The 25,968-nt window shown below is 42.6% G+C and overlaps 1 protein-coding gene and 1 non-coding gene across 2 annotated transcripts in view; one reads left to right on the plus strand and one right to left on the minus strand.

Moving 5' to 3' along the window:
* Window positions 1–809: 809 nt before the first annotated feature.
* The window catches only part of LOC135697061 (uncharacterized), a 32,682-nt gene continuing 7,523 nt past the window's right edge, over window positions 810–25,968 (plus strand). The window contains exons 1-2 of the mRNA XM_065216644.1: window positions 810–1,452; window positions 1,529–1,833. Coding sequence (XP_065072716.1) covers window positions 810–1,452; window positions 1,529–1,833 — 948 coding nt within the window. The remainder of the gene's footprint in view (window positions 1,453–1,528; window positions 1,834–25,968) is intronic.
* On the minus strand, window positions 16,103–16,174 carry TRNAA-CGC (transfer RNA alanine (anticodon CGC)). Its single transcript has one exon. It is a non-coding gene; the product is annotated as a tRNA-Ala (tRNA).

Here is a 25,968-nt window from a genome sequence, read left to right on the forward strand (position 1 = left end):
GTTCATCTGTCTGTCAAATGCTCAAATATTCATTCTCAGAGTCTCGAAAACAAAGCGCGTGATAAAATCGAAAACCAGAATCGCGAGTTTTAATATCAACATTTTGAGTGATAATTTGTCATCATGAGTGCAAAACGAACCCTGCAAATGAATATTGTCCTGAATGAGGTTGAGCAGATAATTGGATCCGATGGGAAAACTGAACGATTCCAATGCCGTGCGAGTTCAGACGAAGAACAGCCATGCAGCTACGTACAGGTAACGTTTGTTCCTGGCAACTTTAGGCGCCATCTGATAAGTAGCCATTCGGATATTGCGAGAGAGCTCGGATTTTCATTAGACGAACCTCCGGCCTAAAAAACACGCAGCTCCAAATTATCTGTGGACACTTCACGAAACGAAGTGCTGCTGTGAACTTTGCAACTCGCAACTGGCCACAATATGCCTCTTCGGTTTCCAGAATGGGAAGGAGTAAAAACTCGTATCTTGTCCTTGTGGAAGGCAGTTGGATTCAACTTTACTCGCGATAAGCTTGCCAAGTTGATTACAACAGCGGCTCGAATTCTGCGATCAATAAACCAGAAGGAGTTGAAACAGAGGATAATTTGTTTGAAGATCGACTCCGCCTCCCGGTCAGTTTTTGGAATCAACTTTCAGTATCTAGATGAAAATGGGAACGTGTGTATTAGGCATCTTGGTGAGTGTACACCTGAAAAATCGATATTTATTAGAAATTTTAATGTTTTCTTACTGCGAAAAGATAACGAATTAAGAGATTTTTTTGTCATGCTTTTTCAGCTGTTCGAGAGATGGTCGAACGTCAAACAAAAGAGAACTTACGAAAGGTTCTAGAAGAAGAACTGCAACTAATCGGTGTTAGCCTTCAACAACTGCTAACTGTTACCCACGCTAATGGGGCAAACATGTTGGCTGCTGTAAGGTGCCTCAGAGCTCTCCTAAAGTTTTGCAAAGAAAGTGAAGATGTAACTCTGCCCACTGTATTTTGGAAAGATGATGGCTTGCAGCAGTACATTGATGATGACAGTGCTTCTGAAGGCGAAGATCGCGACAAGGAAGAACTGGTCAAAGATTCAGGTGAAGCGGATGAATCCATTTCTGACGATTTTAGCAACGGACAAGGGGATGCTGAGTTCGCTTTGCAAGATGAGGCGGACGATGTGGATGTTGATCTTCTTGAGAGCATCAGATGTGGCTCCCATACCGCACAATTGGCAGTATGGGATGTTATTAAGCCATACAAGCGGAGATTAAACGCAATAAACAAATCGTTTATAAGGATGCGGCACAAACAGTTCCGGATCCACAAAGTTCCACTTCCTCCAAAGGTCAACGAAACGCGTTGGAATGTTTGGTACATCGTGTTAAGGTATCTTCGATCTCTGAAAGATGGTCTTTTCTTGAGCGTATTACAAAGCCAGGATTCTTCACTAGGTAAGTTCTTTAAAAAAAAAAGTTCGTTTTCGAAGTGTTATGTACCACCTTAAATTACTAATACATGTACTTATAGGCCTATCATGGCACTGGCACTTCGTTGATAAATTTTGTGTGGCCTTTGAACCAATGTTCGTTCTGACCATGAAGCAGAAAGACCTCGTGCCTCTCTCGCAGTTTTATGTAGGTTGGCTGACGTGTATGGCTAAACTGAATGCGACTAAGGATAATACGCTTGCGTTGAAGCTTTTCAAAGCAATGGGATTGAGAATGGAAAAGTTGAATACGAACATGGCTTTCAAGGCATGTTTACACTTGGACCCTCGATTCAATTACATTGGATCCAGACGGCTGTCTAGTGACGATAAATCTTCCATGCAAGTAATTTAAAATATCCCATCAAATAATGTATATTTTTCAACGTCAATTTGTTTCAGGAATTCCTTTGAATAAACGGTTGGACGAGATATCTGGAGTTGATACTCAGGCTACGGAAGAACAAGATCACACTCAAGTTCAAAACGACATTGTTGAAGACTTTCTTGCTGGGCTTTTTGAAGGGGATAAAGATATTGCTGCGTCTGGTCGAGAGGCTTCTGACAGTTTGCTAAGAGAACTCGTAAAACTAGAATCTAGACCGAAAGTCAACATCACTACAACTCATCCAATCGATTCTCAACAAAACTCAACAATGTTCCAAGCACAGCCAGGTACTTCAAAAGATAAGATGTCTCCTACTTCGTGGAAAAGCTAAGGCGTCCACCTCTTAGTTCGCCTTTTTGTCCACCTAAAACATTCATAAGTATTACAAGCAATCAAGAGTTAATGAACAATCAAAAATACATCCTATTACACTAGCAACCCCGCAATCTGATGCTATTATAATTTTCAGCAATGTCAGGAATGCTCACAACCCCCAAGATTTGCCAGAAAACTTACTACTAACTCAAGGTATCTTTCAAATAAGCTTCAAATTTTAAATTCAGCCCTCTATATCCGTAATACGCGCGTGAGGCTAAAACCTTTGTAGAGTACTTTTTTTTAAATCAAATATAAAAAATAAAAAAAATATATATATTAAAAAGTCGTTATGACAGCTATCAATATTATTTAATCCGTTAGAGATAACTTCGTTATGATACATAATTTGTCAATTCATAAAAAATCACTGGATAACTATTCAAAAGACAGTTTTAGCGTGTGAAATGCAGTGTCTTTTAAATTCTGTAAGTGTTGCTGAACGTTTGATATGTCTAGGCATCGATTTGAAAACATTTATTCCTTTAAAATAAAACAAATTTTGTGAAGCACAAGTCAACAAATAAGGTGCTCGTATTTCAACCGTGTTTATAGTATTATATCTATGAAAGTCACTTCCTCTTTCAATTCGATCACACAAATTTTGAGGCAGCAAACCGTTAACTACTTTAAAAATGAACACCATCGTCAAATTTACTATTTTTTGCTTCACTGACAACCATTCAAGACCAACAATTGAAAAGGCCTCAACTCCATTTTGTAAACAAACCTTGTATGGCAATTTTCTCGCGAACAAGGCCAAACAACAGAATGAACATGTAGGAGAAGAGATTTTCTACCCGCTTGTGGTTAATGTTTACGAATATAGGTTCGCGAGAATATGGCCCTACAAGGTTTGTTTACAAAATGGAGTTGAGGCCATTTCAGTTGTTGGTCTTGCATTGTAAAGCGTCCAGCATCAAAGTTGCGGAAGTGAATCTATTACATCTCAATATCAAACGCATTATTTTATTCTGCGAGCGCTGTAATCTCGATATTTGTGTTTCATTGGACAGACATAAAATGGATAGGTAAAAGTCTAGATGATGAGCGACGCAAAACACGTCGCAAGTCATTAATATGCATAATAAATAACAGGAGCACTAATACACTTTCCTGGAGCACTCCAAGGTTATGAGGCACTCCAAGGACTGGACACAGAATCATTAAAAACAGTCCGTTGAGTTCTGTCAGACCAATAGCTTTCAAACCATTTATATGCAGTATTCGTAATTCCAAAGCGCTTGATTGATCTTAACAATAAGGGCCTAGAAATTGTCTCAATAGCGCGTTTTAGATCCAAGAAAACAGCAACAATCGTATATTTTCACTCCAAATTATGTTTCCATTTCGCTAATACCAAATTCAACGCGGTTTCACAAGAATGACCTTCCCGATATCCCGATTGTTCTGGTATCAACAAACTATTACTATTTAAATACTCCAACAGCTGGCCTTTAACAACAAGTTCTAAAATTTTCTCTAATTTGTGCAACATGTTGATGGGACGAAACTCTTCGGCTTTAATCGTTCCAGCAACTTTTTGAATAGGAACCACTAAGGATTCCTTCCAAATTTGCGGAACATGTCCAGGTTGCAATGATTCATTAATAAGGACCAGCAACCATTCCTAGTTGAGCATTCAGTCGGTTAACAACGTCCCGGTTTCAGTTGCGCGGCATCTAGTTTTTTTCGGTGTTTTTTTCCGCCCGAGCGGTTTTTTTCACCCCCCATTGGGTGCCCCAAGTGACCAGTGTCCAACAGAGGAAGTGGAATTCCATCGGCCGAGCCCCTTGGAGTTACCATCCAGCTTTAATTCATCCCGGTAATCCATCACCGGAGTTAACGGCGTCGTCAAGTCCATCATTTTTTCACGCCGTCGCGAGGGTGTGCAAGTGATAGTGAAGCGTGTCGTATCACCAGCTTGCTGACCCACCAACACCAACCATCACCACCGGATAGCAGCGTGGACCAACACCAACGCACCACGTGATAACAGCGTTTCCACACACACGCTTTGTGCCGGTGTAGTTAAGTAGCGAATAAGTTTTATTTATTGCCCCTTTGTTTTAGTTTCCCCTTTCTCCCATCCCACGCAAATATTTTCTTCTTCTTCTTCTTCTTTTTTCTCTTGTCCCTGTGTGTTCCCTGTGTGTAGTTGTTTTGTATCTATTGCGGTGGCAGTTGCCCCGCAATGGATGGTAATAGTGATGGCGGGGGGAATACCCTTCCTGCCTTTCCCACTGAAGACGAACTGTCCGACGTGGAAACGTCAGCCACGGTGAAGAAGTACACCGGAACCATACCGAAGCGGCCCAGGCGAAAACGAGCACCGGAGCCCGTACCGCCTACCCCATCTCCTCCTACCCCGCCTAATCCATCGCCACCAACACCATCAGCACCGTCACCCCCCGCACCACCAAACCCGTTTCCCCCTACCCCACCTAATCCCTCTCCCCCCACACCGCCAAAACCGTCTCCCCCTACTCCGCCTAACCCCGCCAAGAAAACAAAAACTGCCCCCCGCCATAAGTCATACCCAGACGCCTCGACAGGCCCATGGGTTGTTTTTTTCCGACCCAAACAAAAACCGCTTAACGTTAACCAGATCGAAAAAGATCTATTCAAACGTTTCTCGTCAGTGACCGACATTTTGAAGGTGAGGCCAGACAAACTGCGCGTCACTGTTGGTAACCGCAAGCAGGCGAATGAGATTGTTGCCTGCGAGCTTTTTACGTTAGAGTACCGCGTTTACATTCCCAGTCGTGACGTGGAAATCGAAGGAGTGGTCACCGAAGCGAGTTTGACCTGCGATGACTTCTTGAAGAGGGGGGTTGGTGTCTTCAAGAACCCCGTTCTTCCAGAAGTCAAGATTCTTGACTGCACCCAAATGCAGTCAGCATCCCTCGACGGGACAAAAAAAATCTATTCGCTGACTGACTCGTTTCGAGTGACTTTCTCCGGATCGACTCTGCCAGATTACGTCCGAATTGGGAGGGTTCGACTTCCTGTGCGGTTGTTTATACCAAGGGTGATGAACTGCACCAAGTGCAAACAATTAGGCCACACCGCCGCCTTCTGCGGCAACAAGCCACGATGCGATCAGTGCGGCGAGAAGCATGCGGAGGGTGCTTGTGGTGCTCCTCCTAAATGTGTTTATTGTTTGGCACCTCCGCATCCTCTCGCAGATTGCCCGAAGTATAAACAGCAAGGAAAAAAACTTGAACGGTCTCTGAAGGCGCGCTCTCAGCGTTCCTTTGCGGAGATCTTGAAGACTTTCAATCCTCCTCCCAAAATCACTCCGGAAAAAGAAAACAATAATCCGTTCAATCTTCTCCCAGTTGACGAGGACGACACTGACTCAGAGGGCAATGACGGAAGTCCTTTTGTTTTCAAAGGTCCTTCAAGGAAGCGATCCAAGAATGACTCGCAGAAAACTAAAAAAATTGACTCCCAAGCCCACTTGGATAAATCAAGAGGTCACGGAAATAAACCGAAACCCAATCCACCGGGTTTTAAGCCTGTCGATTATGACAAAGAATTTCCGGGGCTTCCGGGAACATCTAAAACCCCAGATGTCCCAGTTTTGCAACCAGAACAGCAGAACGCCATGTTCACGCTTTCTGGAATTGTGGACAGCATTCTCGATCTGTTCAACATCACTGACCCTCTTCGGAGCATCATTAACATGATGCTTCCAATCGTGAAACCTTTTCTGAAGCAATTTGCTTCCAAGTGGCCCCTCCTTGCTTCATTCGTATCCTTCGATGGATAATTTTCCAAAAAATGATACGGTATCTCTCCTTCAATGGAATTGTAGAAGCATTTTACCAAAACTAGACATATTCAAATTTTTACTGCATAACATACACTGTGATGCGTTTGCTCTCTGCGAAACATGGCTCTCTCCAGATGTTAACCTTTCTCTTCACGACTACAACATTATCCGTCTCGATCGTGCAGATTCGTACGGTGGGGTGCTCCTAGGGGTCAACAAACAACACTCATTCTACAGAATCGACCTTCCTCCAGTGTCAGGTATTGAAATTGTCGCATGTCAGGTGAATATTAGAGGTAAAACCTTCAGTATTACCTCGTTATACATCCCTCCGAGAACGGCTGTTTCTCGGCGAGCGCTATCTGACATCTGCTCAGTGCTACCTGAGCCGCGGTTGATCTTAGGGGATTTTAATTCCCACGGTACAGGCTGGGGAGAGCTGTACGATGACAACCGCTCAACCATCATCTATGACCTATGCGACGATTTCAATATGACCATTCTAAACACCGGTGAAGTAACTCGAATAGCCAAACCTCCAGCAAGAGAGAGCAGACTAGACTTGTCACTCTGTTCGAACTCACTATCATTGGATTGCATGTGGGAGGTAATCCAAGACCCCTATGGTAGTGATCATTTGCCCATCAAAATTTCGATTTCCAACGGTTCATCTTCACAGTGTCCAATCAACATCGCGTACGATCTCACGAGAAACATCAATTGGGAAGAATACGCGAACGCGGTCCGTGACGGTTCAGAATCGGTCGACGTTCTCTCTCCGTTGGATGAGTACTCCTTCCTATCGCGGATCATAGTGGATTGCGCGCTTCAAGCACAAACGAAGCCTGTTCCTGGCACTACCATTCGCAAACGTCCTCGCACTGTGTGGTGGAACCAGGAATGCACCGACGTGAATAAAGAGAAGTCTACCGCGTTTAAACAGTTTCGTAAATACGGTTCCCGCGAATACTTTGAGCGGTATACGGAGCTAGAGGAAAAGTTTAAGAGCTTGGTCAGGGCCAAAAAACGCGGTTACTGGCGTCGGTTCGTCGAAGGGCTATCGCGAGAGACTTCCATGCAAACGCTCTGGAATGTCGGCAGGAGAATGCGTAACGCGGCATCGTCGGTCAACGAGGGCAAGGAGTACTCTAACAAGTGGATTTTCGACTTCGCACGTAAGGTTTGTCCCGATTCGGTTCCGGTCCGATGCAACACTCGCGATCCGCCGCTGGAAAACGATGACATGGACTCCCCGTTTTCGATGGTAGAATTCTCAATTGCTCTTCTTTCATGCAATAACTCAGCTCCGGGAATTGATCGAATCAAGTTCAACCTGCTCAAGAACCTCCCAGAAGTCACAAAGAGGCGATTGTTGAACTTGTTCAATCGATTCCTTGAGCTCAACGTTGTTCCGGATGATTGGAGACAAGTGAGAGTTATCGCCATCCAGAAGCCCGGTAAACCCGCTTCGGATCATAATTCGTACCGTCCCATCGCGATGCTGTCGTGTATTCGGAAGCTGTTAGAAAAAATGATTCTTCTTCGTCTGGACAAGTGGGTCGAGGCGAATGGCTTACTCTCAGATACGCAATTTGGATTCCGTAGGGGCAAAGGGACGAACGACTGCATTGCGTTGCTTTCAACTGAAATCCAATTAGCCTATGCTGAAAAACAGCAGATGGGTTCAGTTTTCTTGGACATTAAAGGGGCGTTTGATTCTGTTTGCATCGACATCCTTTCGGACAAACTCCATGCGAGTGGGCTTTCTCCGATTATCAACAATTTCCTGTTTAATTTGTTGTCCGATAAACGAATGAGCTTCTCTCATGGCAACACGGAAATTGCACGAATCAGCTACATGGGTCTTCCACAAGGCTCATGTTTAAGTCCCCTCCTGTACAACTTCTATGTCAAAGACATTGATGAATGTCTGGCCGAAAATTGCACGCTAAGGCAGCTTGCAGATGACGGCGTGGTTTCCGTTGTTGGGCCAAAAGCACCGGACCTGCAAGGACCATTGCAAGATACCGTGGACAATTTGTCTACATGGGCAATGAATCTGGGTATCGAATTCTCTCCGGACAAAACTGAGATGGTTGTTTTTTCTAGGAAGCTTTATCCAGCACAGTTTCAGCTTCAACTTATGGGTAGAACAATCACTCACAGCATGTCGTTTAAGTATTTAGGTGTCTGGTTTGATTCCAAGTGCACTTGGGGAAAACACATAGCGTATCTGAGGCAGAGATGCCAACAGCGAATCAATTTCCTTCGTTCCATTACCGGCACTTCATGGGGAGCCCATCCGGAAGATCTGATAAGACTCTACAAGACCACCATTCTCTCGATTTTGGAGTACGGTAGCTTTTGCTTTCAATCGGCGGCGGGGACGCACATATTGAAGCTCCAAAGGATTCAATATCGTTGCATTCGAATCGCGCTAGGTTGTATGCAATCGACGCATACGATGAGTCTTGAAGTTCTTGCGGGCGTCCTCCCCTTAACAAATCGTTTTGCGGATTTATCGTTCCGGTTCCTCATCCGCTGTGAAGTCATGAACCCGCTGGTGATCGAAAACTTTGAGGAGCTGCTAGAGCGGAATCCTCAAACACGATTCATGAGCTTGTACTACGAGTACATGACTCTGGACATCGGCCCCTCCTCGTTCAACCCCAATCGCGCTGTCTCCCATCATTTCAGTGGTTCTTCCGTGAGATTCGATCTCACAATGAGGCAGGAGATTCAAGGAATTCCAGAGCCTCACCGTGCCCTGATTGTCCCAACTATTTTTGCTAACAAATACCGCCACGTCCCCACCGAGAAGAGATTTTTCACAGATGGGTCGGTGATAAATGCGTCCACTGGTTTTGGAGTATTCCACGATCTTCATAGCGCCTCATACAAGCTTCAAAAGCCGTGTTCGGTATACGTTGCTGAACTAGCAGCTATATCGTACACGTTAGAGCGTATTGCCTCACTTCCACCTGACCATTATTTCATTTTTACGGATAGCCTAAGCTCCCTGGAGGCTATGCGTTCAATGAGGCCGATGAAGCACTCGGCGTATTTCCTCCAGGAAATACGATCGTCATTGAGTGCTTTATCAAACAGCTCACATGTCATCACCTTGGTATGGGTCCCTTCTCATTGCTCTATCCCGGGCAATGAGAAAGCGGACTCGCTGGCCAAGGTGGGCGCTATGGAAGGCGATATTTACGAGCGACAAATCGCCTACCACGAATTTTTCACGATTTCTCGTCAGCAAGTCCTCGCCAACTGGCAACAAAAGTGGAATGATGGTGATCTGGGAAGATGGCTACATTCTATTGTCCCACAGGTGTCGATCAAACCCTGGTTCAAAGGGTTGGATATGAGTCGTGATTTTATTCGTGTAATGTCCAGGCTCATGTCCAATCACTGTTCGTTAAACGCCCACCTCTTCCGTATTACGCTTGCCGACAGCAACTTGTGCACCTGTGGAAACGGTTATCACGACATCGAGCATGTTGTTTGGTCCTGCTCCTTGCATCATGAGGCGAGATCCGTTCTGTGTGATTCCCTTAGGGTCCGAGGAAAACAACCCTTTAAGCCAATTAGAGACGTCTTGGCTTGCCGTGATATCGACTTTATGAAGCTTATTTACGACTTTCTTAAAGCTGTTGATTTATGTGTTTAGTGTTTTGTGTTTTAGTCATCCTTTACGTTTAAGTTTTAAATTAGTTCAAAATGCTTTCCCTTGTCCTCCCTCCAAATGATAAATAAATGTAATCCCTAATCTCGAGTAAACCGCGAGTAATCGGCCCCCGTTCTACTAACATTAGTTGTAAGAAAATGATATTCACACACAATTATGTAAAAATATTCGGCTCCGCAAAGCTAACGCATTTGAGCCTTGACAAATAAATGGATTATAAAAAAAAAAAAAAAGGACCAGCAAGATGTGGCCAATGGCATGAAAGCAATGTTGAATAACTCAAGCATTAACATTATCTACTCCAGCCGATTTTCCTAATGAAAAACAAATAACTCTAAGTTCATCTAATGTAATTACGTGAAAACCTTCAAATCTACAACTACTATTAACTGGCTGTTTTATTTCGTCAGGTTCATCGACCAATTCAATGGATTGATTAATCAATCAAACACTGTCTACAAAATAATCATTAAACTTAGATGCAATTACTTGTTCTGACTGTTCTAATGTGCCATTGAAAGTTATGGACCGCAGTTTGCAATTACTAGGTTTTAATAAAGATTTCAAAATTTTCCATATCTCTTTGCTGTTGTTTTGATGCTGATCAATCTTCCTTTGAACATATTCACAACGAGTTTTCTTTATCGATTGTGAATACTTATTACGCGCAATTGTGTACCTATTTCAATGATTGTCATTATTTGATCTACAAAACTTTTTGTACAATTTGTCCCTTTTCCATTTAAGACGCAAAAGATCCAAATTGTACCAGCTGTTCGAGTTCTTCAAAGAAACAAACTTTTGCTCAACTAGCTGATTAGTACACGTTTTCAAAGCGTTATTAAGAACAGCTGTAGATTCATCTAAGTTACCGACCGCGAATGGAAAATCCACGCTCCTCTCAACAAGATTCGAAACAGCTTGCTTCGAATATTTCCTCCAGCACTTCAATTTTACAAAATGGTCGTTATCGTTAACATAGTCTAAGACATTAATCACTAAGGTCTCATGATCAGTTATTTTCAAATCAGTATCCGTAGCTGAACAAATGCAATCACAATTGTAATAAACGTGGTCAATTAAAGTTTTACTGTGCCTGGAAATACGCGAATATTCATCTACCGTTTGTTTTAAATTGAAAAACTCAGCTAAACGCTTCAAATGATTTGAATTATGGTTGTCACGCCAATTAATATTAAAATCACCAGCTAATATATTTGATTTACTGGAATCGAGGAATGCCTGGAGCCAGTTCTCTAAAATTTCAACAAAACAGAGTTGGTTGGAAATGCTAACATGAAGCTTTAGTGTGATGATTTATTAGCTAGAGAATGATCTTTAGAAGAGGGTAGGTGGATAGTTCCGTTAGAGTACGGCAGTATGAAAATTGAATAGAAGTTGAAAATGAGCGAAGGGCCATTAATGCGACAGTTTTTTAAGATCGACGCACATTTTTGCCTAACCCGTACGATGTACGCGGGGACTTGAAGTATGTCTCCAAGTCCACAGGCAAAAATGTGCGTCCCTCTTTTTGCTCATAAACTGACTGCGGCTGTGGAATAGTTCTAGCGACGTTTTCATCACTACCTAAAGCCCCACGTTGCGAGAGCATTTCCAGTCGATGGTGTGTTATAATGCAGTTCTTCTTTACCCAACTATTGTGTTGCTCCTTTCGTCATGACCAACGTGAATTCAACAAAACGCTGGTCTCTAGAACTGGGAGAATGATGCAAAACACCATAATTAACCATCTTCATGCCACACACAACTGTAATTCCCTAGAACCAGTTGCCATCAATAACTTCGTTGGTACAAAGGTTGAAAAACTTACGAGTATGTTCGTAAGCTTGTTTGGATTCTATAGGTTTAATCACTATGACCAGACGAATCTTACGATTGTTCGGTTTGTTACTGTTACTAATATTTTCATTTGTACTTGTACTAGCAAGACTAGATCTTTTTACAACATCCGCAAAACTCGTATTTTCTTGAAAAACATCATCAGTCGAATAATTGTCACTATTTTGAAATTTACGTTTTTTTGCGTCTGGGATTTCGGTCAGATTCAGAATGAATCGTCCTAGATGTACCATTCGTTGCAGCTAATTTCTTTTCCGCACTAATTTCAAAACATGAACTAGTAATCGTATTCCATTCCTCACTAATTAATTTTTCCATGCCAATTCTCAACGTGTTGTCTATCTGAGCCATAACGTTGTTTCGTATGCCAGTGATAGAGTCAGCAACAGAAGACAATAATTTTTTCATTGCTTCTCCCATCATTTTAGTATCCGAAACCGTTACATTCTGCTCGTTACAACTCTGATCTGACAGACAATTACTACACTTGAATAGAACATTTGCATTATCTGTGATAAGCTTTGCCTGAGTCCGCTTAAGTGTAGTGCATTTACAATAAAATACACGAGCACACTTTCCCACACAGATAACCGGTAAATCACTTACCAAAATCCCCAAGTTACATATTGCACACTCTGCCAAATTTATCCACCTATACACATAAACTTTACATGCAATACTACAGAGATACAAGTAAAAACGAACGAAAGCAGAAATTTACAATGCCGCAGCTTACTAAAGGATGCCAATATCATGCCGGGCGAAGGAAAAACAAATGCAAATTGAACGAGAACCAGCTGCAGCAGCAACCGTTCTCCTACTTATCCAATAAATGATCATTACGGGGCACACGTAGGATCAATTCTACCGGCACAAGCACAATTTCACACTTAATTAATCGAATATTTATCACAGCACTGCGAAATAAACTATAACGATCGCCATTACACGTTCTTTCACACTGCCGTACTCTAAAGGAACTATCAGCTCTATACTTTCATCTCCTCATCTAACGTATAATATGACCACTTTAAGTCTGATATTTGACGTAAGCATCTTCAACAAGTCTAAGAAAAAGTCCACGTCGAATGTAGACAAAGCTGCCGCTATAGATCCAAAAGAGAGCTATTTCAGTGGTGATACCGTGACAACAGGGGGTGGTGGATTTCATCTTATTGGACATTAATCTATCCAATTGCCCCCAAATTCCCCCAATCAAGAAATGTTGAACAATTTTGAAACGGAAATTGAAATAGGCTGGGGATTTGACCCGTTGTGAAAGTGCAATAAATTAACTTCGATTTGACCATTTCAAGACCAAAAATTGAAATGGCCTCAACTCCATTTTGTAAACAAACCTTGTAAGGCCATTTTCTCGCGAACCGAAGTCCGCAAAGGTGAACCAACATAATGAACAGGTAGGGCAAATTCTCCTCTACCCTATTGTGGTTTAGGTTTGCAAATGAAGGTTTCGGTTCGCGAGAAAATGGCCTTACAAGGTTTGTTTACAAAATGGAGTTAAGGCCATTTCAATTGTTAATTTTGATTTAAAATTTGCCACCTGTCAAAACAATCCCGAGACGGAGTGCGAAGGAATTAATGCTTCGTACGAAAACAACATTTAACGCTAAGGTTTCAACATTTATATGCTTGGATATTGCTTCTTTTTCCACTCCTGATATCAACGGATGACTAATTTTTAACGTCAGGCAAACAAATCGCAAACATCTGAAATATTCTATAGAAACCATCGAAGTCCAGCAGTTGCCCCCATTGAACTTTCTGACATTTATAACACGCACACTTGCGTAATGCCATTTTCAAGTGCGAACTTTGTCATCCTCACTTTCACTCCAGCCTCGGACCATCAATACTCACACACATAGAATGGACTATAGTTCCAATCTCGCAGTAGGAATAATCAATTATAAATTTCCTGCATCAAGAGGCGTCGCCCATTGTCATCGCCCTGATTCAAAAATTCAAGCATCATTCCAGCGGGACCCAAGTGGTATTTCCAAAGAAGGAAATTAATCACGTTCAAATCACATAGTCGGCAAGCAATGGGTAAGGGCGAGGGCAGGAGGGAAGGAGAACCACAGAAAGGCGAACCGTGTAGACGAGACGAAAAAAGAATCGTTTAGTCATTCATTCCATCATCGATTCGAGCGAGGCGAGCCGGGGGGGAGGGGGCAAAGGACGAGTGAAGCTTAAAAAATGCGATCGAATTATTTACGAGAAAACAAAGGAGGAATTTTCCAAAGAAAACCCCGTCCCTGATGGTGTTCGGGGAAAATGCTTCCTTTCAGAACCCGGGCACAATTGCAGGCTCGAAGGATGTGCTCTGTGTGCTGTGTGGCGCATTCGGAGAAACCGGTAGAAGTTTGCTTGAACTGTTTTGAAAAATTGCTTTTGAAAAGTTTCCATTCATGGAACGGTGATCACACAATGCAAAATGGGCTGGGGGTAGGGGGGCTGTGGTATGTGACGGGAGAATTTTTCCCGTGGCAAATAGATAGACGTGGCAGTGATGAAAGAAAAATGGGAACACAAAAGGAAAGTTTTATCGCTACTGCTGCTAGTTGAAATTCATCTTCCTCGGTTCGACTGCACTTTTGCAGGGATTTTGCGGGGAACTTGGGGGGTCTTCCCGGAGGACAGCTCTACAGAGCAATGATCAGCCGCCCCCAACATGAAGAGCAGATTCCACTTACTTTGTAAATGTGTCTAGTCTAATTTCTGGTAAATTTGACAGTGATTCGTGGACAGATATCCTAAGTCCACAGTTATGTGATTCTACTGGCACGTTTTACCGCTCACATCAAACCGCGAGCAGCGAAGTGCATCTTCAAACGCTCCCTAACCCATATTAAATGTACCGTCGTACTAACTACGCCTGATGGTGATAAAAAAAAGAAGCCGAAATTGCACGTCGCGTACCTTCAGGACACACATGTTACAAATATATACGCCAAAAGTTCAAACCGGGGCTAATGGTACCGAATCCGCTAAGCCAACGAAGAAGATAAATAAATTTAATATCCACTCTCTTTCTCGCTTTCTCTCTATCTCTCCCTCCCTCGGGTTTCGTGCTAATGGTCATAAAAATAAAATGTTGCATAAAACGAATGTTTATGGATTCCTGCTGCGCTGGTTCCCTTCATGGCTGAACCCTACCAACTACCAGCAAATGAATGGTAGAGAGATACGAGTGCGTTATAGTTGCGCTCCGTCCGCCGCACGCTCGCTGGGGCTGGTTGATGTGCGATACTTCGTCGGTACCTCTCCACTGGCGGGTGTTCAATTTCCGAACGTGCTGCGGTTGTTTATGAATGGAATGGGTACATTTTCCACGCTGAAATGTGCTGCTCGTGCGGGGATATGGTTTATGACGTGGAGCAAATTTAGCAAATATTTAAGCATCGGTCGATATGCCAAAAAATGTGTTGCGTGTTTACTATTTAAAATGTAAATTTATGCTGTTTTTTTTAGGATCTACATACGATGAAATCGTGTAAATTTACGATGTTTTCAGCAAGTGAGAATGTTGGATTTAATCAAATTGGAATTGATCGGCATCCAAGGTGCAAGGACCCGGCAAGATGGTGGTGGTGAATGACGCAGAAACATGTGCCCGTTCGGAGTGAAGGAATTTCATCCTACGGCAACAACAGAAGAAATATGTGCTTCTAGAAGACGCAAATAAGCACAAACCATAGCTTATAATCCAGCAGGGCAAAAATGGTTATATATGTACATAAACTTTACAGCCATTGAACGAATGGAGAGTAACGAAATTAGTTCCAACGGGGCACGTAATAATGCACTGGAGCAGAAGACCGTAGACGGGAACCACGTAGATGAGATGATTGTGCAACAACTAGCCGGTTCGGATGAAGAAGACGTCACATACTACGACTTGACTATGCACACGGGTTAACTCGAGTTGACTCGAGCGAACAGAACGACCTATATGGCGGCATCCATATTTTAAACTCACTTCAAGTAGCAGCATATCGCATGGACGATTGCCGTGCGACCATTTGCTCGACATGAGAATTAATTTCAATTTCCAACTGATTTATAGCCCCGTCCCCTCCATTGTGAAACGATTACGGTATGTTTGTTCGTTCAAGACGAAGCGTTGTCAAACCATTGCAGTGGTCGGGATGTTGTGGATGACTAAAACATATGACACATGAGGAAACCACTGGAAATTGTGAGGTTGCTAAAATTTGCACACTCCAAAATCGATGCCGAATCAAATCAAACTTTGTCTTGGTGCAATTTTGTTTTGCTTTTCGGATCATTTAACCATTCGAATAACCTCTAAGGACCATTCGTTCTTTAGACTGCATGACGGTTCTTTCATTGGATCGATTGTCATAGACTACAGGATTTTTGTCTGTAGGTGCGTTTTGTTCTTGCTTCTCCCATCTGCAATACGAAAGGTCGGCTGAATCAAATAATTTATTATACTCCGTTTTATCAGTACGTGAGCTGATGGACAAAAAGTCAATGTGTGGAGATGCCGGGGATTGAACCCGGGACTTCTCACATGCGAAGCGAGCGCTCTACCACTGAGCTACATCCCCTCATGAACAATGAGGCCCGGTGTCCCGCAATTGAAAAACGACTGTCATTGGTTTTAACCTAAATTGAAGTCTTTTAATTTACATAGGGTGCATATCTCTTATCTGGGTTCAATAAACAGCCGTCAATTGTGTTTTAAGGGGGTAGTCCACTCTGGCGACATGAAAAATAGGTCATTTTCACGAATTTTTTTTTTGAGGGTTTATAACCAATTCAAAAAAAGGAATGCATGGAAACACATATCGAAGGGTCTATGTTTGAGTGGATCACATTTGAGAAGGTGGACGCGCCGGTTGGGAAGCACTAAGTCCGAGAGCATGATGTGAAAATAAAGAGAAAAAATTAACTATACCGGTCAAGCAATTTCCAAAACTACTTACCAGTCAAGAGAATCTGAGCTGGATTGCGGAGTTTTGCAGGCAACGGATCAGGGCAGCAGCAACAAGAAAAAAAACACCTACGCCAGATGACGACACGGAGCAGCACAGCGAGGTTGAATTTTTCCCATAGTTTCCTCCTCCGTCTAACAAAACATAATGCACGGCAGAATTTTTTTGATTTATTGATGAATTTCAAAGGGAAATCCCGAAAGAAGACAACGGAAACTCGGATCTACTTGATACATAAACAGATCACTCACGAAGTGAATGTTGACTTGACGGATTGGAAAATGATTATTTTTTCATCCAAATATGAGTAAAGTGCAATAACCCATATTTAGGTAAAATTGCTTTACTCACAATGTAAGTGAATTATACCGATTTTTCTCAGTATAATTGACCCATATTATAGGTAATGTATCTGAAACCCAAATATGGGTGAATCAATTACCTATTTATGGGTGAGCTGAACTAAGTGTGTAGGGTGCATATCTCTTATCTGGGTCCAATAAACAGCCGTCAATTGTGTTTTAAATCATATCTCAACAAATAATCGAACAGCCTGCTGAAATAAGGTTATCATTTGTCATTTATCATTTGTTACAGTAGTCCAGAATGGGAAAATAGTAGGAAAGTTGTATTTTGAGCCTTATATCACACACGCAGTCAAAAGAACGTAACAATTCAATAAGAAACACCTATGAATTTTAGCCATAAGAAATGAGTGTGAATTTCATTGATTTGCCTTATGAAAAATAGTGGTGACAAAAAAAAAGTGACACGTAACGCGTAAGGGTTGTGTCCTAGGCACGACCGCAGTTATGATGTAGAACCACGCAAAATTGATGTTTGTCATGCATTGTTGACTATTATGCTTATTATTATTAATGGGGCGGGGCAGAACGATTCTTTTGTGAAGAATATAGAAATAGGATTGACTTTGGATGTAAATCTAATTGCATATATAGAGATACCAGATATGTTTTACAGACAGTTGTGTATAATTCACCTACATAAATCATCGAATATACCTTTCAAGCTATTTTTTTTCTCAAATTTGAAAGTTTTGGTACGGGAAGAAATTAACGGAAAAACTTTTGTTTTTACTAATAATTGTGGTTTTGCTTAAAGTTTATTCCCTGGAAAAAAAGTGATGATGTATTTTTCGGGTTGTTGTTAGGGGGGGAGGGTTAAACATGCACAATTTTCCAAGACTTATTCCTCATTGTGGTGGACACGCCATGATCCACCTTTAGCCGCTGACTTGGTCATGCTTGCATCAGGACCAAGTGCCACGCCGTCCGAAGCGGCAATGAGCAGAGGCACGACCAAGGTTGCCAAAAGTAAATCTTTGTTTTTGCCCAAAAAAATCTTTTCATCTTAAATTTTGTCCAGAAAATTTGTGATGATATCTGTTATAATAATTTTAAAAATCCTTTTAAGAAGTGATTGAGCTATTTTTCAGATAGAGACAAAAAATTGATAACAATATATGTATCATAAATTGCTTATGGTTTGGCAAAAGAGAATACCTCTGACAGTTCTCATTTAACTTTTTTATTTCGTCAAAAAAGCATGTTTAGATATATAAGTTGGTGATGGTAAAATAAGTGAAAATTATGTTTTGTTTTTGAACATCTCAAGTTTAATTATCTATTTTTAATGTTTAATCATATTTCCAAAAATCTGTGTAATCCGTTTAAATCCTAAAAATCTAAAATCTGTGAAAACAGATTATAGATGAAACTCTGAAAAATCTATAGAAATACAGAATTATCTGTAGTTTTGGTAACTCTGGGCACGACGACAGCGCTTTTATATATATTTTCAGGTTCAAGCAGAAAGATGTGCAACCGCACCTGACAGGATTTCCCACCGTTTTTTTTATGAATGGGGCGAGGCAAAAAGTTTCTTTTGTGCAAAATATGTAAAAAATGATGGACTTTGGATGTTAATCGAATTGCATATAAACAGGTACCAGATATGTTTTACAGTCAGGTGTTGGTAATTCATCGAATGTATGCCTCCTCTTAAGCATTTTTTTTTTTGAAAATTTTTACTCTGCGTATGAAAAATTATTTTTACTTATAGGGTAGAGCACTACTTCGGCCTATACGCATATTTTGGGCCTATCGAGCAGAAAACTTCAAATTAATCCATGATTTCAGAGTTAACAAGTCAATTATGCGTTTGGTACGATACTTTATATAATAAGCTACCGAACGAAGTCAATAAGAACGCGTGATATGAAGGTTTGCACCGATTATTCCCAAAAACAAAAGAAGCGCTCCGACCGAATCAATTTTTATCTTCATCCGATAGGCCGAAGTGAAATCATTGGCGTTTCAATGGCGTTTCAATGCGTTAGGCCGAGTTTAGAATCCGTAGGCCGAGTTTGGCGTCAAGAAGTAGTGTTAAACTTTTGACAATATCGCAACGATTGGTTTCTCTTTTTCAACTCTTACGATACGTACGGAAAGGTAAATAAATTTGGAAGCTATCAGTAATAATAACATTCCGTTTGGTGTTAAATTGCGCTAGATTAAGAAAGACTAAGTGCGGGTTGTGCTTAATAGGCCGGAAATGGGGTAGTTAACCCTATTGTGGTTTGTTTAAAATTTATTTCCCCGAAAAAAGTGATTGTCAAAGTCCATGTCTTGTTCGGGTTGTTATTAAGGGGGAGAGAGGTTGTTGTTAAGGGGGGAGGGGGTTATACATACATAATTTTCCAAGTATCATTCCTCATTGTGGTGGTCATGGTCACGCCGTGATCCACCTTTAGCCGCTGACTTGGTCCTGCTTGCTGCAGAACCTAGTGCCACACCGTCCGAAGCGGTAATGAGCAGAGTCAGGAAAGCAGCGCTGTTTTTATCTTTTCAGGTTCAAGCAGAATGATTTGCAACCTAGTGGTATTCGTTTATGTTGACTGGGTTTGGGCAAAACGTTTAGTTCATGAAAATAGTGATATAATTATCATTTGCGCATTTTTCAAAAGTGTTTTGATTAAAAATAGGAAAAGTATCAATTCAACAAATTTGTTAAGTAATATCCTATCGATTGGCGTACTTGTATTTTAATTTCATCTATAAATGACAAAGTTACAAGCGTTCAAAACCTAACACTATTTCACTACACATATGTTTTGATTTGTACCCCAGTATAGTCGACAAAGACGTAGTTCTACGTCAAAAAATAAATCGGAGCAGACTGGATCCGGAAAATGGACGTTGAGGTTAGGGAGCCGTGTGTTGACCACTCGTCTTTCAACGCAAAATGCAATGGTTAAAGGCGTATAAGAGTTACCTCATGTCCCTGCGCTTCGGTCAGAGAGCATATAGGGCATCGTTGTGCCAATTTAGTCGTGGCACATTTGGAGTATGAGAGAGTAATTGGAGTTAGATCAAAAGTGCCTGAGAAAAATGCAAGTACTTTCGCAGATTACCCGAAGTTACGATCAGGTGTCCGGAAATCTCATGTACACATATGACATATATGCGACAGTGAGCTGTGAAACTGGTTGTCACATTTCTCTTCGTCTCGTCAGGAGCAACACAAGCTGAGGTGACGCGACACTATTATTGTGAGAGGGACACGTCACACGCACATATTGTTGTCGTGCACCTCACAAGTTGTTGTCTCATTTTTTTCCCTCGCAATGTATACATGTGGAATAAAGTGAGATAAATATATGAGACGTCTCAATGATACAAGACCACCATTTGAAAAAAGCGTGTATTATTGAATCAGTTCAATTTCCTGAGAATGAATATTTACACATCCAAGCAAATTAATTGCAAATTAATTTCATTATACGTTAGGTAAATCACTGTCACTGTTCAAATTTAAATTTTAAAAATCTGTACATAATACTTATTGATTACTGCATTAGTTGATGATACATTGACCAGTTGAAATGCGCCTTTTTGTAAATTTACTCTGACAGTTTGTTTGTTATTGCCAATCGAATGCTGTTGAGCATCGAATGATACCATATGGTATCCTAAACGAGGACATGTCCTCTTTTTTCAATAATTTTTCTACATCCTCCTTTTTCCCGAAAATGTCCTCCTTTTTAATCCTTGCATTTTTTCCAGTAACATATTCATAAAATTGTTTTCAAAGAGTGTAGTTTGCAGAGCTTATTTGTTTAATGATGTCAGATTCAACATGTGTTCGATTTTGACGTTCTAGTTCTATGGGATTTTAGGTTTTTCAAGCATAACCATTCAAATCGACGTATCTGATTTTGTAAATAATCACTTCAATCGACGATTTGTGGCAACTGCAAGCTCACTAACAGAAACTAACAACACCAGCTAGTAGGCGAAAGTTTCCCCTACTTTATCATGGTTGTGTGAGTGAGTTAGCAGTTAAGACCAATCGTCAATTGAAGAGATTGTTTACAAAAGCACACAGCAAAAAATAATTTTGATATCACATCAAAGTGGATGTACTTCAATCGTGTCAAAAATATGGTGTAATATTACTTGCCAAAAAGGACAAAATTATCATTAAAATAATACCTAACCTTACCAATCAGGCTAAGGCCTTGTTGTCCTCTGCTGTCCGAAGAAGTCGTCTCCACTCTACTCGATCCATGGCGACAGTTCGCCAGCCTCGTAGTCTGCGAAGGGTCCGCAAGTCGCCTTCTACTTGGTCGATCCACCTTGCCCGCTGCGCGCCTCTTCTTCTTGTTCCTGTTGGGTCGCTTTCTAGAACCATTTTCACTGGGTCGTCGTGCGGCATTCTTACGACGTGCCCAGCCCACCGTAGTCGCCCAATTTTTGCAAAATGGACGATGGATGGTTCTCCCAGCAGCTGGTGCAATTCGTGGTTCATTCGTCTCCTCCACGTTCCGTCATCCATCTGCACTCCACCGTAGATGGTACGCAACACCTTCGGTTCGAAAACACCAAGGGCGCGTTGGTCCTCCACAAGCATAGTCCAGGTCTCGTGGTCGTAGAGGACCACCGGTCTAATCAGCGTCTTGTAGACAGTCAACTTCGTGCGGCAGCTAATTTTATTCGACCGGAGCGTCCTCCGGAGTCCAAAGTAGGCACGATTCCCTGCCATAATGCGTCTTTGAATTTCTCTGCTGGTATCATTTTCAGCGGTCACCAGTGAGCCCAAATACACGAACTCATCGACCACCTCGATTTCGTCACCGTCAATCTGAACTCGGGGTGGGAGGCTAACATTGTCTTCCCTAGAACCTCTTCCTTTCATGTATTTTGTCTTTGATGCGTTGATGGCAAGTCCAATCCGTCTAGCTTCAGCCTTCAGTCTTATGTACGTTTCCGCCAACATCTCAAAGTTCCGTGCCATAATGTCAATGTCATCGGCGAAACCAAGAAGCTGGATGGACTTCCTGAATATCGTGCCACTCGTGTCTATCCCAGCTCTTCTGATCACACCTTCAAACGCGATGTTGAACAGCAGACACGAAAGTCCATCACCCTGCCGTAACCCCCTTCGAGATTCAAAGGGACTCGAGAGTGTCCCCGATACTCGAACAACGCACATCACTCGATCCATCGTCGCCTTGACCAATCGCGTCAGTTTATCCGGAAGTCCATACTCGTGCATAATCTGCCATAGCTGATCTCGATCGATTGTGTCGTATGCGGATTTGAAATCGATGAACAAATGATGTGTGGGCACGTTGTATTCGCGGCATTTCTGCAGAACCTGCCGAATCGCGAATATTTGATCCGTGGTAGCGCGGGCACGCATGAATCCCGCCTGGTATTGCCCCACGAACTCTCTTGCATATGGTGACAGACGGCGGCATAGAATTTGGGAGAGTACCTTGTAGGCGGCGCTCAGCAGTGTGATCGCGCGGTAGTTGCAGCAATCCAATTTGTCGCCCTTTTTGTAGATTGGGCATACGACACCTTCCATCCACTCCTCCGGTAATATCTCCTCCTCCCAAATCTTGGCAATTACACAGTGCAGCGCTCTAGCCAGTGCTTCACCACCGTATTTTAATAGCTCACTTGGTAGTTGATCTATACCAGTTGCTTTGTTGTTCTTCAGCCGACCGATCCCCTCCTCAACTTCTTGAAGATCAGGGACCGGTAGCCTGTCGTCTTCTGCGCGTGCTCCAAGGTCTGTTGCCGTGCCACCTTCGTTTTCTGCTGCTTCACCGTTGAGGTGCTCGTCATAGTACTGCTTCCACCTGTCAATCACCTCACACTCGTTCGTGAGAAGGTTACCATCCAACTCCTTGCACATATCGGCTTGCGGCACGTAGCCTTTGCGTGAACTATTTAGCTTCTCGTAGAACTTCCGTGTGTCGTTTACGCGGTACAGATTTTCCATCGCCTCGCGATCTCGGTCTTCCTGCTGACGCTTCTTCCTTCGGAAAACCGAGTTTTGTCTGTTCCGCGCTTGTCTGTATCGCTCCACATTCAATCTCGTGTGGTGTTGCAGCATTCTCGCCCGTGCTGCATTCTTCTCCTCTACTAACAGTTTGCATTCGCCGTCAAACCAGTCATTTCTACGGTCCGGGATTGCAGCTCCTAGTGCCGCTGCAGCAGTACTACCTATGGCTGAACGGATGTCCCTCCAGCCATCTTCAAGAGAAGCTACGACAGCTGCGCGTGAGTAGTGCAACTTCCAGCTCCTGCGCGTGGTCCTGGGCAACTCCGGCGTCCCGTAGTTGCTCAATGTTGGGTCGCGGCGTTCGACTTCGACGGGTGTTATGAACCGTCGAGAGTTTTGAGCGCATGCATACTGCAACTAGGTAGTGGTCCGAATCTATGTTCGCACTGCGGTACGTGCGGACGTTGATAATGTCGGAGAAGAATTTCCCGTCGATTAGAACGTGATCGATTTGGTTTTCTGTGTGTTGGTCAGGTGATCTCCAGGTGGCTTTGTGGATATCCTTGCGGGGGAAAAAGGTACTTCGAACTACCATACCCCGGGAGGCTGCAAAGTTCACGCATCGTTGGCCGTTGTCGTTCGATACGGCATGCAGGCTGTTTGGCCCGATTGCCGGTCTATACATTGCCTCCCGTCCTACCTGAGCGTTCATGTCGCCAATGACGATTTTGACGTCCCGTTGCGAACAGCCGTCGTACACCTGCTCCAGCTGCGCATAGAACGCTTCTTTCTCGTCGTCGGGTCTCCCTTCGTGTGGGCAGTGCACGTTGATGATATTGTAGTTGAAGAAACGGCCCTTAATCCTCAACTTGCACATCCTCGCGTTGATCGGCTGCCAACCAATCACGCGTTGGCGCATCTTACACAGCACTACAAAGCCGGTTCCCAGCTCGTTGGTAGAAAGTAGCCGCTCGATGCCCGCTTTTCCATACCTTTTGTCCCGTCCAGCAAAGTTCCTGCAGTGCTACGACTTCGAAGTTGCGTGGTTGAAGTTCGCCATAGATTAACCTATCGCAACCCGGGAAGCCGAGCGATTTGCAGTTCCATGTTCCGAGTTTCCAATCGTAGTCCTTATTTCGTCGCGTCTGTGCCGATTGTTCCGATCCGTATTTCTTTCTTCGGTATTTGCAACTTTGTTTTTTTCCATTTGCGCCTTCTTAAGATCAAAAAGTTATTGGACACCTTTGCTGAGAAATTCGAAATAAGAAAACTAAAGCAAAACAACTGTTTTTTTAAAGCCACCCTAACTCAATTCAAGAAAATAGCTCTAAATCGGCCAATTTAAGAGATACAAAAAAGTTGTTTTCTACAAAATTGCTTGAAATTAGCTCAGCTATAACTTTGCCGGAAAATGTATACCTTAATGTATGCAAACAAGGAACCACCCTAGAATTCATTGTCATTTAATTGAGGGCCTAACTATAAGGAACAACTTGTAGAAGAGACTTTTATTCTAAAGTTTCAATTTCAGGCTCAAAACATATCATTCCACCTAAATCTGCATTCTGGACCACTGTGCAATGTCCTGAAAATCTTTTGACAAAATGCACATAATGGTATCAAAAAGAGATTTAATGCTCTATAACATATTCTGGAGTTCAGATTTTATAGGTTGACAGGCTAAATGAAGCCTTGAAAAATTTCCTGAAATTTTTTATGACCCCTGGAGTTTTTTTTTTTCAATTGGATTACCCGTTTTCGTGCTATGATTTATTGAAAAATATCGAATACTCCATTTGGAAAAATAAAATAGCCGAATTCCGACACAAACTTAGTTCATTTCCCCTAGTGAACGATTCTGTGAAGTTTCATGGAATTCGAGGAGAGGGAAAAATAAAATCGATTCGTCAGTTGGCGTGGAACTGCTCAGCATTCAGAACTTCAGAAACCCCGTACCCCATGCCTAATTTCCTCGCTTCCTGCATCCGATGTAAACTCAACTCGTCCAACTTTAATGCAAATATCTGTTTACGCTTTGTTGTTCCACTTAATCGGATTACTAGCTCAAAACTCTACGAAGACGACTACGACGACAACGTCAAATCGGTGAAGCCATCGTCATCGGCTGGAATGTGCGGCGCCGCCGTCGCCGTCGTCGTCGTCGTCTGACTGGAGGGGGTATTATGTGTGATTTTGTGATTATTCCCTGTTTTATTATTGTTTTATTTTAATTTCCTAATGTCAGTCACATGCGCCATGCCACGCCGGGGGAAACGGCTTATGAGCCTACCCCGTATAAGTACTACCGGTTCGTTACTGGAGAGAGATTCGAAATGCATGTGGGTTTCGGTGCTCGTTAGTGATGATGGCAGCAGCTGGAATGGTAGGATTTTTTGTTGATTGTGTGAGTTGGAAATTTAAATAATCAGACTGACTCAACCCGGAATGGTGGTAATGAGGGAAGTAAAATTGCCAGGCCGTTTGATCGACAGTTGCAAGTTTGTTTTATTAATGAAGCATGTACCTACTGCCATTCCCCGAAGACATCGATTATCTTCCCTCGTCATCAGGTAGGTACATGCTTCACTGTTGATGTATTGTCCTGCAAAGCAAAAGCAACATAAATTACGTGCGTGTGCTTTTTTTCCGCTAGGAGCACTAATGTTGTAGGCCGAGCCGGTACCTACAGTCTAATCGGAAAGGCCAAATCTCTCCGATGTTTGTTTGCACGGCAATGCATTGACTGATACGAAAACGCAAAAGCCTTCAAGGCTTCGGGGTGTGTTCTCTCCGTTGTACGTTCACAATCGAATCGTCGATGGGTCTTGGACCCAGCATGAATCTCCTAGGTAGGTCCATTTGCAAGTGAACGACGAGCGCGAGCGATGTTTCAAACAGAATAAGAACCATAAATTTGCCCGGGAAGGCCATTTATCAGACCTACGGATCAGTAGATTCCATAAATGAAGCAATAAATTTCTGCGAAATGCGCATGAGGCCTCCCCCCGGGTCTCTCTCTCTCTCTCTGTACGACACAGACTGACCCGGCTTACGGAATGCATGTGTGGCGCAAAGATTATTCGTCTGGATGG

This window comes from Ochlerotatus camptorhynchus, unplaced genomic scaffold (assembly GCF_037179485.1).
Source record: "Ochlerotatus camptorhynchus isolate MF236.1 unplaced genomic scaffold, CSIRO-AGI_Acam_v1.1 ptg000066l, whole genome shotgun sequence".
NCBI lineage: Eukaryota > Metazoa > Arthropoda > Insecta > Diptera > Culicidae > Ochlerotatus > Ochlerotatus camptorhynchus.